This window comes from Brienomyrus brachyistius, chromosome 15, assembly GCF_023856365.1.
Source record: "Brienomyrus brachyistius isolate T26 chromosome 15, BBRACH_0.4, whole genome shotgun sequence".
NCBI lineage: Eukaryota > Metazoa > Chordata > Actinopteri > Osteoglossiformes > Mormyridae > Brienomyrus > Brienomyrus brachyistius.
Window position 1 is genome coordinate 1913574 of NC_064547.1, and position 14122 is coordinate 1927695.

Genomic DNA, 14122 nt, shown 5'->3' on the forward strand with positions numbered 1-14122 from the left:
ACTATCTCATATTGTGGACAGAAAAGCAGGTGTCAACTTGCACTCTGAATCACAGTTGCAACATGTCCATGAAATCTCTTTCCACTGATGCAAGCTTCATTGGCTCACTAGACCAGTACTTTGTTTCAATCTCAAATGTGTTTTGTGGAAATAGAAAAGTTTAGCTGATAAGTTGGTTACATGTAATATGGAAAGAGATGGTAATCACGAAAAACATCTTATCCAAAAATTCTTTTCCTGTTTCTGGGTACAAGAATGAATTGAGAAGTGACATACCGATGCGACATGTTCTGACTGGACCAATCAAAGCTTGTACATCTCACCCTGGTTTTCCACTATAAATAATAATCTCAGACCATGAAGTTTACAGAAGTTTTTATTTTGTTTCACTAACATTTTACTTGAGATTATCACACATATTCATATAATCAACATATCTTTGCTTTTAAAAAGCCAATGAATGTGGGACACCCTGGCCGCCCAGCCAATCACACGGCAGACACACTTTCGAGATACAGGTTAGCCTAACTGCATGAGATTGGACAGTGGGAGGAAGGCGGGACTACTAGAGGTAACCTAGACAACATTGGGAGAACATGCAAAGGCCATACACAGAGATGGGATTCAAACTGAACTATGCAGGTGTGAACAGTGCCGGTCAACCCAAGCCATCTTCTGAAGGGCGCTGACTCAGCAACCGCCGATGCCACACCCACTTCTGTGGCAGGAAAGTTCGCCCTGGGCTGCACATGGGTTTGGGCCGGTACTGGGTGTGAGGCAACGATACTCACCACTGAGCCACTAAGTAATATGAAATAAATGGTTTTACAAAATAAATTTAATTTATTCAGGTAAACTCTGCGACCTCTTACAATTGGAGAAGTTATTTGACATTTATCAGCAATTTTCAACCTGGGTAACAACTGATTCCAACCCTGGACTGTGCAAAATGTTCAATGAAAGAGAAGAGTGTTTAACAATTAATCATGAAAACATTACAATCAAATAATACATCTTGCAAGATGTGTCGGAATGCCATTGGACGTGGCTAGCGGCTGTGCAGACTGCGGTAGATCAGGGTGATGTTATCCATCATGCATCACTGTCATATGATTCAGACTTTCCTACATCTTTACTGTTACGTGACACCATCATTACTGCCAAGGTTTTAATGAGTCATATATAAATCAGTCCACAAGGAAGCGTTATGACATGACATAACAGCCCACTTTGTTTCAACATTGTTTTGAATTAAATATATAAGACGCATTATACATAACAAATCCAATTTTATTAGTGGAGATTAGAAAATACAGTTTCCATTCTCTGCTACCATCTTTCAGCCACAGCAAAAGCCTTCCTGATCAATGACCCTTTACGCAGTGGTAAGGATCAGGTCTGGTGGGCCAAGGATTCAGCTTTCGGTGAAAAGTTAACTTGTGTAACTAGGAGAACACTTGCTCCCTCAGCACAGCAAGAAAGAGTGAAATACCATCTCTACCAAAACATCTCACTGTCTGCAGTGTTGTCCAGTAGAACAAACTTCATAACAGGCGTTGTTCTTCAGTAAAAAGCCAGGAAAATAAATCTGAGCATTTTGTTCTGTGTTGTCCTTTATTACATTCATCTAGGTTAGAAAATACTACGGTTCACATTAACTACTACACAGTATGTGCTTTTCCAAAAATAAGCATACCTAGCATATTACTGTCATGACCTTTACATATAAAGATGCACATTTCTTGATTAATAAACAAGCAAAATAATTACTGATTAGTGTGCTCATAAACCAAGGTGTTCATCCATGTCTGTCCGTCCATCCATCCATCCATCCCAGGATCATTTGCTCATTATGCAAATTGTCATTTTAAAATATAAAACTCAATCTAGAACAAAACAACCGCTTTGCAACTAGGTTAATAGATACTAAATATGAGATTAGCGTAACGCATGCAGTTACCCTAATTTTAAGTAATGCTTTATAATAGAACAGAGTGTAATCCTGTTTTAAAATATAAAATACAGATTAGTGGCAATTTAAGAGATGTGTTCTGTGGTTTGACTCTCTAAAAAGAGTGAAAGTTCTGCTTGCCCGGCGGGATGGGAAGGTCCTCCCAAGTTCTGCTTGCCCGGCTAAATGGGAGGGTCTTCCAAATGGCTGCGACTGGGCTGCACACTCTTACAGGCAGCTGAGGGAGCCTGAGGAGCTTCTGTCTGGAGGAGCTCAAACTCCGGGCTAAATGTCTCCTCCGGGACGTTGGCGCTGCCCGGGCAGGCGGCGTTGGCACAGTTCCCCGGCTTCAGATGCGGCGCCCAGCCGACCGAGGAGGGGCTTTGGCTGTGTGCGCTTGGGGGGCAGCAGTGAAGTGGCTCAGGGGAACCGCCAGACCTCACGGGTCCGAAAACCTGCGAGTCGAAGGAGGAGGCCGTGGAGGCGTGGCAGGGAAGGCAGGCCTCAGAGAGGTTCAGCTTAGCCACCAGGGGTTTGCCTACAGAGACCGTCAGCCTCTCCTGCACCTGCTCATCCAGGCTGTCATACTGGTACTGAAGGCACACCGTGAATGAGAGCTCCTTCTGCGGCAGACACAGGCACACGGTCAGCACACCGAGAAGATGAAGCGTCACAAAGTGACAGCGAGGGTCCTCACCTTGAGCTTCTGCAGCGCCGTGAAGCGAGTGTAAAGGCTCAGCTCTGCCGAATCGTCAGCGGCGAGCAGCCAGCTGCCTGCGTCCCGCGGGCTCTCCCGATTGGTCAGCTTCAAGTCCACGTCTACGCCCTGAAGCCGGTGAAGGGAGACGAGCAAAGCCTCGGATTAGAGGTCTGTGGTGGGGGGGCACAGCGAGGACACTCCCCCTCACTCCCACCCTGCCCAGACGCGCTCACCTCCGAGAAGTCAGACAGCTGGGCCGTACAGGCCACCACGTGGCTCGGCCTGTGCAGGATGCGGCTGTAGACGACCATGATGTTGGAGAACTCGGCCGCGAATCCCAGCTGGACCCTCACGCCGCAGTCGAACTGCAGGCAGCGGCTCTCCGGAAGCACTGCCGCGAGACGAGAGGTGACGTCACTCAGCCATTTACCATAGTTAACACAACCCGGCCTGCACTAAAGATAAAGTAAAAATGATCAAAACAGGAGTTAGACTTGCGCATTTTAGAGAAAAACGAATATTCCCTGTCTGCAAGATGTTGATCCTCCATGTATCGACAAGACTGGTGTAGGTAATAAGCTCACTCAAAACTGCACAGGAGTGTAAAGTGTGCAAAGATGATGCTTATCTTAATACCTCAGGCTTTGCTAGAGAATGCCGACTGGAACATTTCATTTGCAGAGCAGCAGTGCAACCAATTTCTCTCGCATGGTCTAATGTGCATTTCTTGAAGGAATAAGAGGTCGGCGGACAGAGATTTCAATTGCGTGAAGACTTCTGCACCTAACTGATTGGCTGAGGCTGCAGATATTGCAGCTGTCTAGTCTAACAGCGTCCCTCAGAGCAGCACACGGTCCTCACACGGCGGAGACGCTGGGTCCTTTGGGCTCTAAATTCTGAGCCATTTAGAAGCTGCATGGTTACGACAACAAAACAAATTCTGTCACGGAAGCCGTACTATTAAAAGTGCTACATATGATCGAACTCTGTTTTGGGGTGGGGCTTTAGATGCACTGCCTCACATGCACTGCAGCCCCCGCCGGCCTCCAGCCATCCGAACAGAGGATTCTGGGAAGGCATGGTCATGAAGGCGCCCAGCAAGCCACCACTCCCAACCCCGCAGCCGGACGGCCTCACCGTGAGCGATGGCCCACTGCAGGTTCCGAGCCGACATGGCCACGGGACAGCTGGAGGCCTCGACGCGATCGGTCAAAGCACGCCGCTCCGACAGGTTACTGCGCAGCTCCAGGGCCTGGCGGCCGCGCGTGATGTCACAGCGACCCATGTCTGAGAACAGGGGGCGGGGAGAGTGCCAGCTATTGTTATTATCGTTAATCTAAAACTATAAGAAAACATTTTGGAAAATTCAAATTCATTTTTTAAAAATACAACTAAATGAAACTAAATATTGTTTCTGAAACCAACTGAAATAATAGCTACCATTTTTTTAAATACTATTTAGCAGGATTTTGCACTGCAGCCACCGGAAAAAAAAAAAAAAAAAAAAATCCAAAGATTTAAACTATAATACTGCTGCAGACTCGTGCTAGATGTGCAAAAACGGCAGCAGTGAAAGGAACAAGAGAGATGAGAAAAGCTAAGGCTGGTCAGGGGCTCAGCTACCCGGCAGTGACAAGGATATATATGGCAGGAAGAGTGAGAACAGGAGCTTCATACCTTCAGCTACCTTATCAAGCATGACTGTAACCTTCTCATCCTCTAGGAGGCGCCTCTTAAGGAAGCTCATGAAGATCCCATTGGACACGTCGTCTTTATTCATCTCATAAGCCTCAGCATCAACACACCTGCAAATTCACAGCTTTGACATAATCATAATGCATCAAGTCATTAATCCATCACTACCACAAGCACCACAGTGTCTAGTATTGATTCATCACACCTCTGGAGGTTCCAATCCCACCTGCTCCCACGGAAATGATGACGGTAACGTGTTATGGCGGGAATGTGGCTAAATCATTATTTTCCAGATCTAGAGTGAAGTATAGATCTGACCCATAAGAGTCTAACAGTAGTAACTTTAGTTCTGCTAATCTGAACATGATTTGAGCTCAAATGACATAATAGCTAAAACAATAATTAAAGGCAGCAGAGTCCAAAATGCCCGTGTGTGCACTGGGCACAGAAACCCCCCACCATCTTGCTAAAGAACTGGGGTGCAAATTAAGTGACTTAAGTGACGCATAAGACTCTAGTTACACAGGAGCAGCCTTAGAACGTGCCAATAAATCTACTGAAAAGTCATAGAGCCGAGGCCAAAACATCAGTGTTTCAGCAAATTCACCTAAAAAAAATTGGTACAATTAAGTGTTACGATCGCTGGTAATAGCGGGTGATCACGCGGGCCGGCATGCGAGCAGGAAGCAGGCAAGTAGGCGAAGTCGGGAAAAACGGGGATTTATTAGGGAAAAGGAGAGCAGGAAACATCACACGGGTACTGACATCAACGACGGACAAGAAACCAAGGCAAGACACGGACTGAAATGGACAAGACAGAACAAAATAACAGGGTGCAGCTGGGTACGATCGGGGAAGCACACGCGGATAATCAGGGGGGCGTGGCACACACGAGGATCGTACGAGCTGGGCGTGACACACACGAGGATCGTACGAGCTGGGCGTGACACACACGAGGATCGTACGAGCTGGGCGTGACACAAAGTCACTTCGGTCTTACATGAGTCAACAGTGAACAAGACCTGTTAAAGGCACGATTAAGTTTAAAATGTTTTGACAAAAAAATAATTCAGTTTCTCTATTTTTTTTACTGTTTTTGGTGTGAATAAACTAACCCCTACATTAACCACAAACCAAGTCTTAGTTACATACTGATCTGATGTTTGTTCATCGTTATTAAATGGTGAAGGATCTTTTATCCAAAGCAGTTGTTCTATTCGTTAGTATATCTGTTAATTCTGTAAATCTTTGTGAGCTACTGAAGGAACAAGCAACGAATAGCAAGTGAAATACTGATTTTGTTCATCATTAATGAATCGTGACACCTCTTGTATCTCAAGCAGCTACTGTATTTGCTCACGATTTGTACTTTAGTAGTAACTGAATTGTTACTAAGTGTTTGTGCCCAGTCAAGTAAAGTGTTACCCAATCACCTTTTTGAAGATGATGCATTTTTTTTTAGCAACTTTGGCTGTGGTTAACTGTTAGACGTGATTTGACATGAAAAGCCCAAGGGCTGAGAAACTCACGTAGCGTAGCCAAAAACAATGTTAGCCGTCACCTTCAGGGGCCCTGGTTGTGGAATGACGTCATCGTTCAGGTTTCTAGGGCAACAGTTCATATGGGACAAACGAAGCCAAAAACCATGCATCAGATTTAAACACAAAAAGTTAGCTTGGCTTTATGCGGATATAAAAGTACTAAAATACCTTGTTTTTTTTAAGTGTCTGAAGTGTGCAAGTAATGGCGATTCATTAATAGGTGCAAAGTTTCCGAATAAGCAAACTACACTGAGCATGTCTGAGCCAGTTCCCAGTTAGTGCCACAGTAATGAACCACTGCCAGGTGAATCATTACAGTGGGCAAGCAGGGCCCGGCCTAGAAGCCAACCGTCTTATTCAATACTAAACACCCTCAATACATAGGCATAAATATTTGTTCTTTTTTCCTTCAGTAAAAACAAGAAAGATGTGCTATTCCTAGCACTAAAAGCTTTCTATTTTAAGACTGATTTGCTACTTGCGTTGAATGAATTTCAAGTAAATAAATATTAAGGTTAATACATAAAAATTACAAAAGGACCTTGATGTATTCAAATGCTGTGGTGGTTCTTATCACTAACAAATTCTAATGTGAACGAACAGCGATTGCTAAGCAACATCGAACCCCCTGGCAACCATTTTACAGCCCATCAATATCAATGCGAGAGACTGACGTCTGAAAGCACGTCAGGCCAGATGCGTGAGAGCTGGCAGCCCTGCATGAAGATGCAGCTCCTACGGCGATGAGGAAGGTACCGTTTGCGACACATGTCCAGGAGGAAGACATTGAGCCCCGTCTGACGCTCCTGCATGCGCTGCAGCACGTCCTGCACCCACAGACAGTGTTCTGAGGTGTAAGAAGCGGGCGCGTCGATGGGCACCATGAAGCTGTTGCCATAGTTCTCGTAACCGTGACCCGCAAAGTACAGCAACCCTGAAGTGCGACAAGGAGCAGCTTCCGTCAAACGTTGGCATTTTACCGCAAGAAAACCTCAAGGAAAAAAAAATGACTGAGTGACAAAGGCTGTTAGACCTGGTGACAAGGGTCCAGAGCACAGGGGTAATTAGCAGGGACAGTCTCACGAGCGCCAAGCCCCAAAGGGGGGCGCTGTTCTCAGATCGCAGCCTGTAATTCGCGGTTGGCTCACTGACCTAATGAAGCCGAGTTTCGCAGGGGCGTCAGAATCGCACACGATTATCACAGTCTGCTCTGCCAGCTGGCTCCCAGTTAATATAAGCAAATGACATGGTGCTCATTCAAACAGATACGGCCTACAGGACCCCATGCACCAGTGACTGACTGAGCCCAGAGATGGAAAGTAAAAGTCCCCACCAAGATTCTGTTTCAACTAACCAGCTGAGTACTCTGTGAACGTCACACTTCATGCTCAATTGGTTGGTTGAAACTATATCTCGGTCTGCATTTGTACTTTCTGTATGTGAACTTTCCCTCTCTGCGCCCCATAAGATACCTCAATAAAACGAAGAACATTCACAAAACACCAGACTTCATAAGCCACCATCTAACGCGGTTGTAATGTAAAGTCAAACTGGCCGTGGCATGGATGCTTTCTGTGACACTGTGGGTCTGTTAAACTGCAAAGTGGCCTTGAAGGAATCCCTGACAGCCAGCTGTCTTTAGCTATACAAACAGCCTTATTGGCGCAGCTCCCACACACAAGGGAATTCCCTGCAAAGTCCTTCGTTGAGGTGATCAGACAAAACCAATCGCTGAGACTTCTGAACAGAAACTCCACAAATCCCCCCCCCAGACTGACCGTAGACGCCGCGGTCCAGCAGCAAAAGGAACTCTGTCACGGCACTGTGCATCTCCTGCCAGCTGAGGTCCAGCAAAGACACCACTTTGAAGTCCAGCTGCCGCAGTAGGTTGGTGAGCTCGTGGACGTCGGACATGGGGGCCTTCAGCTGCCGGTGGTGCTGGTAGTTCATGTTCCCAATAAGCAGGGCCACCTTGTCTGTCGCTGAGTAGGAGAGACCAGGCTGAGAAGCGAGGGCCCAACATACAGCAATACGGCTACTTTACTGGAAGGTCAACTACAAACCTTCAACTTAATCAGTAAAATCTTGGCTCATTGACAGCTGATTGCTTATACTACCTGCCTCATGTCACTTTGGACAAAAGCTTTAATGTAATTTAGTGTAATTTTAAAACAGCATTTTATATTTGCATTACAAACCACATTTCTTTCAAGCGTTTTATTATTCAATTTCTTAACAGAAAAAAATTATATAATTAATGCACACGTCCCGTGAGAAACGTTATACTGTGTGACTGAGCTTGGAACAACAAGGATTAAGGACAGGACAGGAATTTCAAAGCGCGCTGACAGACGGCGCTGCGTGTGTGACACTCACCATAGAAATGACGGCACAGCCTCACTGGGCATGCAGATGAACCTGTTAAAAAAAATCCAGGTAATGAACACAGGTCTTTCACAAGCATCATTCAGAATGTCAGACCCGGTGGGTGAGAGACATACCTTGGACATTCTCAGCCCAGCAAGATTCAGAGAACGAGCAGGGACCTGAGGAACACAAACCAATTTAAAGTCTAACATTATATTAAGAGATTTACTATTGCGTGTATATATGTTTGCTTAGGGCAGTGCATACATAATAGTCACATGTACTACTTGTGCTTTTTCTGTATATTGTTATTTGTATTACAGACAATGTGGAAGCAAGCAAGTGTACGTTTTACTCTCCTGTTGATGAAGAACAAAATGCTGGTTTACTTCATGTAAATAAACTGCCCGTCCAAAAAAATAAATAAATAAAAAATTGAATCACTATTTGAATTTAAAATCAGCAAATGCTTAAAAGCCAATGACTGGATCATTATTACAGCTCAGCAACATTATGGACCAATAAAGTGAAGTCAGCTGACTTCCTGAACATACTGGATGAGCAGATTACACCTTCGTCCATCATCAGTGGACCTTTTCGTCCCTAATGGCATGGGCATATCTCAGGATGATAACGCCAAGGCTCATCGGGCTCGAATTGTGAATGAGTGGTTCAGGGAGCATGAGGAATCATTGTCACACATGAATTGGCCTTGAGTCTTCAACTTAACCCCACTGAAGGTCTTTGGAATGTGCTGAAGGAAGATTTATGGTTCAACTCAACTGCAGGACCTCAACTCAACCTACCATCAATACAAGATCGTGGCGAGAAACGAATACAAATCTGGATGAAAAGAAACATTGAGCTGTTGCATAAGGCGATCCAACAAAATAAAGTGCGACTTTATTTTGGCCGGGCAGTATAAATTTCCAAGACATTTGTAACATGTTCCCCTGTATAACAGACCACAGAAGTACTCGCTGTACTTCATACTTACCGACTGACACGTGAACTTCATCACTCCAGACTTCCTGGTAGCAATTGTACACTCTGCAGCTATACTGCCCCCTATCTGCAGTGGTCACACATGGAATCTAAAAACACAGCATGTGTCAAAAAAAAAATATCTGAAAAGTCCAGAAGCAACTCCAATTTACCAAGAAAAGCTAACAAACGTAAAGAACTCTGAAAATGACCAAAAAGCAAAAACCTAGATAGCAACTATTCCTAAAACAAATAAAAAACAAGCTAAAATGGTTCAGCAAAATGGTTATGCCCTTTATTAGGGACAGAATTAAGTATGACCTTGAGATGGGAGTCCACAGCCAGAGGCAGAGGGTCCTTATTATGGTACCACTGGTACTCGGGAACTGGGTTGCCCTCAACTGTACATTCCAGATGCAGGGTTTCCCCCTCAGACACGGCCATACTTTGGGGCTGCCTGATGATGCACAGATCCCTCGCAGAGGAGAAGTTGTAAACAGTTCCTGAAAAACATAGAGGGACCCTTGCATGTTGTTTGAAACAAAGCTGGTCAGACACAGTCCAGAAAGTTCTGGAGACTTTTGGCCAGCGGGACTGAAAAGACAGGACCCTGTCAGGTGCTCATGTCCAGCATTCAGAGGTTTAACTGCATTCTGTCCCAAGTCAGCAAGGCAACCTGGTGGGTTCATACAGAAGCCGACTACTGAGTGAACCACTGCACATTAAGCAGTGATGTTTGAAATGACCCCTAAAAGCATTAAGGAGCGTACCCATGCTGGCACTGCGCGAGCCCGCCAAACTGACACGTGCCCACTGCGAGAAGAGGAAGTGCTCCGCCTGGCTCACACGGCAGATGTAGTGCCCCTGCTGAGGTGTCACAAACGGGTACAGCACCAGCTCAGAGCCACTGCCACCAGGAACCTAAAGGCGCAAAAGAAAAAAAAAAGAAAAAAAAATAAAAAATCAAAGCATGAATCCACAGCCAATTACTTGTTAGCTTTTTATTGGCAAACAAATCACAACACAAAAGAGTGAAACACCTACAATGAGTGTTACTGTACTACCAATACTAACTGCAGTGATGAAAATAATGGTAACACCAACCAGCCACAACGGCAGGTATTAAAATAACAGGTTTGAACCTCACTGCCCCCTACCTCAAAAAAAAAAATTACCATTCAGGCACGTAGCCAGGTAGCACAATTATACAATCACACAACTCCTCTCAAAAAAGTTTAGCCCCGCTGTCGGCAAAATCTACAGAGGGGGGTGTCTGTTCCCCCAACAGTCGTTGGGAAAATCTATCCCAATGTACCGGTAGAGTCGTCAGACCCCCCCCCCCTTAAAATTCATTTCTTACTACAGCCTGAAAGCAAAACTTTGTTTGATGGTTTCCTTGCCAAACAATCCTACTCAGTACCTGTAAGTATGTGAGAGGATGCTCTCTCACAGAATCACAGCTTTAATGGCTGAAAAACATACACTTCTACATGAGGGAAAGAGCCCCAACACTGAGGTAAATAAGACACTCGTCACTGAAGCCGACCTCCTCCTTCCCCTTAAACCACTGGTAGGTCAGGCCCATCGGCCCGGTCGCCTGGCACTTCAAAGTCACGCTCTTGCCCTCCTGCACAAACTGAGATTCCGGCTGAACTGTAATCTGGATCCGCTCCATCACTTCAAAAGGAAGAAAGACAAGAATTACAATGTTTCAGGCACCATTTGTCCCTAGTTCTCATACAAGTGCATTTGTTTTCAGTTCTGTTACAAAACTGACGACTACAAGTTGATAGTTATTATTGACGTAAACATATGGTCACTGGATTTCTCCAGATGAATGTAAACATGACGAAGTTAAGTGTTCAGAAAAGGAGTGAAGGATGGAAGGGAAAATGTTAGCAGAGGTGACTACAAAAAATGGTGGACTATTAACATTAATGAATGTTAAAAAACTGGCTAAGAGAGTGCTCCAGGTCGGACTTAAACCTGAGACAGGTTGATGTGACAGTAAAAACTCATCGTCCAGCCTGCCTGTGTGGAGTTTGCATGTCTGCCCTCCCTGTGTTTTAGGCTTCCTCCAGCAGTCTGAAGACATGCGACTGAGCAAGCTGATATCTTTAACTTATTCGCTGCAGGTCATAGTGTATTTGCCCTCGAATGGACTGGCATCCCATACAGGGGGATCCCTGCCTTGAGGTGGGTTTCCTGAGACAGGCTGCCATCTCATGCTTCACACACAGGGTGGCTGTAGCCAGAGCCAGCAATGAGGAGGGAAACCAGATCACTTATCCCCAGGCCCTGGATCAAGGAGGGGGGGGAGGGACAACCATTCATTCACAAAATATTTGTGAAAACGTTATACTTTATATAGCATTTGAGAATCACATAAAAGCTTGTGACTTTATCTTCCCAATAATCTTTGACATCGTGGTCAAGAACAGTTTTACACCTCCCTATAATGCACAAAATGGTTTGGTCCATCACACCAAAAGTGTCAAAAGTACATCGTTCCTCCCCCCTTCTGTCAACTATGAAGACGGCACGTCATCAAAAGTCAGGCGCTCAGAAAAGAGAAAAATGAAAAAGATAGCAGAGACTAATGAAAAAGACAATGGTGGGCTATTAACATTAATGAACAGAGTGGATTATAATGCAAGTGGTAATTCTGTATAGGCCTGTGTCTGGGCCGTTTAAGGTCCCGTTATGTGTAAATAAGGAATGTGTTTTTAAGATTTCCAATAGACAACTTCAAAGCATTAAAGCTGCGAATGATAGTGTGTCTCCCCTTTTAGTTAGCCTGTATTTTGATAAAACAGCGCAGACTATTTCAGTGTGTGTGCATGTGTGTGTGTTATAGGAAGTCAGCGGGCTGTGCGGATTCAAGAATTATGTGTGTCCGGGTGGGGTGGAGATCATGTCTCCGAGCATGAGCAGGACACAAGGCAGGCCTGGCCGTAGTAGCAGTAGTTGGTAGCTACCTGTAAAACTGAGATACTGAACTGCACTGTGGTGCTCGATCTTCTTGAGGCAGTGCAGCAAGAAACCCAGGGAGCAGGCATGGTCGGCCAGCATGGCCAGCAGGGAGCGGCCGGGGCTGCCGGTGGAGCTGAGCACCTGGAGGGAGCAGCCCATCAGCTGCTTCTCACTGCAAGGCGACCAAATTACATCAAAATAAGACAGACAGTTACTATACTAATATAATATACTGTTATTATTATAGCACTCAACCGCAGCTTCATATACCTAATACTTTTTAAATAACTGAAACGCACACAATTTATATGTTGCTGACGAAAACGCCAGTGATCTTTAAACCAAAGCAGTTAAGATTGGGATGACCGGCTAGTTTCCCGTACCTGTAGCGGAACTGCGGTTTCTCCGTCAGCGCAGCGGCCAGCTGTCGCCAGCCGCACTTGGGGTTGTCCAGCATTGCCGCCAGCTTGCGCAGCGCCTCCTCCCCCAGGGTTCCCAAGCCCAGGCTCCAGTCCCCCATCCCTGCCACTCACTACCACAATGGACCCAAAGTCATCATTAAAGGGGAAACGTTTGGGAAGCTGCAGGCTCACGTGGACGATGGCACATGACGGCTCCTCTAATGCGCAAAGAAAGAGGCTGTTTTACATCTTCACCCAAAGACAAATCAATTACTTCGGTGATTAATCAATTCATGGTAAATCATCCAGAAGCGCACATACATGATAGAATGAATCCACTTTAATAATGATCGCCTTTGCAACAAGTTAATTCATTTGCGCTTTTTTTTTACAAGATGAAACTAAATCTGTTAAACAGTTAAACTATATCCCCGCGACTGGTATTAAACGCTTCAAGAATCTATCTAGTTTTAGTAGTTGAAGTGGCAACAAAAACATTTGTACTTCTTTAATTTCTCACAGGGATATTGACACGATTTTCCTTCCCTTTCCATTTCACAGGCAACTGGCAGGTGAAAATATTAATAATAGGGAAACATTATGTGACATTTTATTCAACTTGAGCAATATTTCTGCCAAACCTTAGACTTATTTCTATCCCTCCCCTGTACTGGTATAATAAATACGACGTATTTTCCCCTAAAATCTACTTAAAACAGCCATCAATTGACTCCTTGACACGAAAGCGTGTTTTCGACGACGGCAGAGAAGGCGAAAGATACTGCTGTAGAAACACAAACTTATATTTCAATTAATGGCTAATTCTGGTGTCTACGATCTGTTCGTCAGGTATAATCACTACCCTTTACACGTACTAACCTCAGTATGATGCAGGTTAGTGGTTATGAAATAAGATCAAATAAGAAATAGGCATACCACTGCTCCGCAGTCTGCTTCCGGAATGTGCCGCAGATCTAACGCCCATATCCACTGCGTCGCGTTTCTTACTTCGTACAAATGTTACACGCAAGTAAATCCATAAATCTTTCCAAATCAAGCCAGATGAGTTTGAAGAAATAGTTCTGGGCTCTCTAGAAACTTTGTGCGGCGGCTCACAAACGCGTTTGTCCTTCCGGCATATTTAACGTAAAATATGTTTAAGAATAATTGTAAGGGTTTGCTAATGCCATTGGGTGGTTTGTACTTTCATATTCCCTGGCCGTATTGCGTGAAGCAAGCCAAGGAGGCGTGCGACTTTTCTTACGCTTCCCTTTTTGTAGAAGTGTTATTGACTTTCGTGTAAAAGTCAACAGGTCTTTTTTTCTACTTACACAAGTCAGTACATTAACGAAATCAAAATCTGAATATAAAATGATCGGATATTATGGCATTTGCAAAAACTACAAGCAATTCATAAAAAACAACTTAACATTGTATTCAGTGATGTTCTATTTGCAGTTATTTACAATAAAATGCACATTTAAAATTAGTTAATTTTTCAACAGTATAG

At 44.6% G+C, this 14122-nt stretch overlaps 1 protein-coding gene across 5 annotated transcripts; it reads right to left on the bottom strand.

The window, feature by feature from the left end:
• Positions 1–360: 360 nt before the first annotated feature.
• On the bottom strand, positions 361–14090 carry malt2 (MALT paracaspase 2). 5 transcript variants are annotated; one of them, XM_048976625.1, is made up of 17 exons: positions 13549–14090; positions 12595–12743; positions 12217–12383; positions 10785–10915; positions 10009–10159; positions 9560–9741; positions 9252–9348; positions 8389–8433; positions 8264–8305; positions 7666–7869; positions 6644–6821; positions 5876–5950; positions 4329–4456; positions 3789–3938; positions 2885–3042; positions 2649–2777; positions 361–2574 (listed from the first exon to the last, which is right to left on the bottom strand). In XM_048976625.1, the coding sequence occupies exons 2-17, from the start codon at positions 12729–12731 to the stop codon at positions 2134–2136; spliced, it is 2415 nt and encodes an 804-aa protein (XP_048832582.1). In that variant the 5' UTR covers positions 12732–12743; positions 13549–14090; the 3' UTR covers positions 361–2133. The 5 variants fall into 5 exon arrangements, with proteins under 5 accessions (XP_048832582.1, XP_048832583.1, XP_048832581.1 ...); XM_048976626.1 differs by having other exon boundaries at positions 13492–14090; XM_048976624.1 differs by having other exon boundaries at positions 12595–14090.
• Positions 14091–14122: the final 32 nt, after the last annotated feature.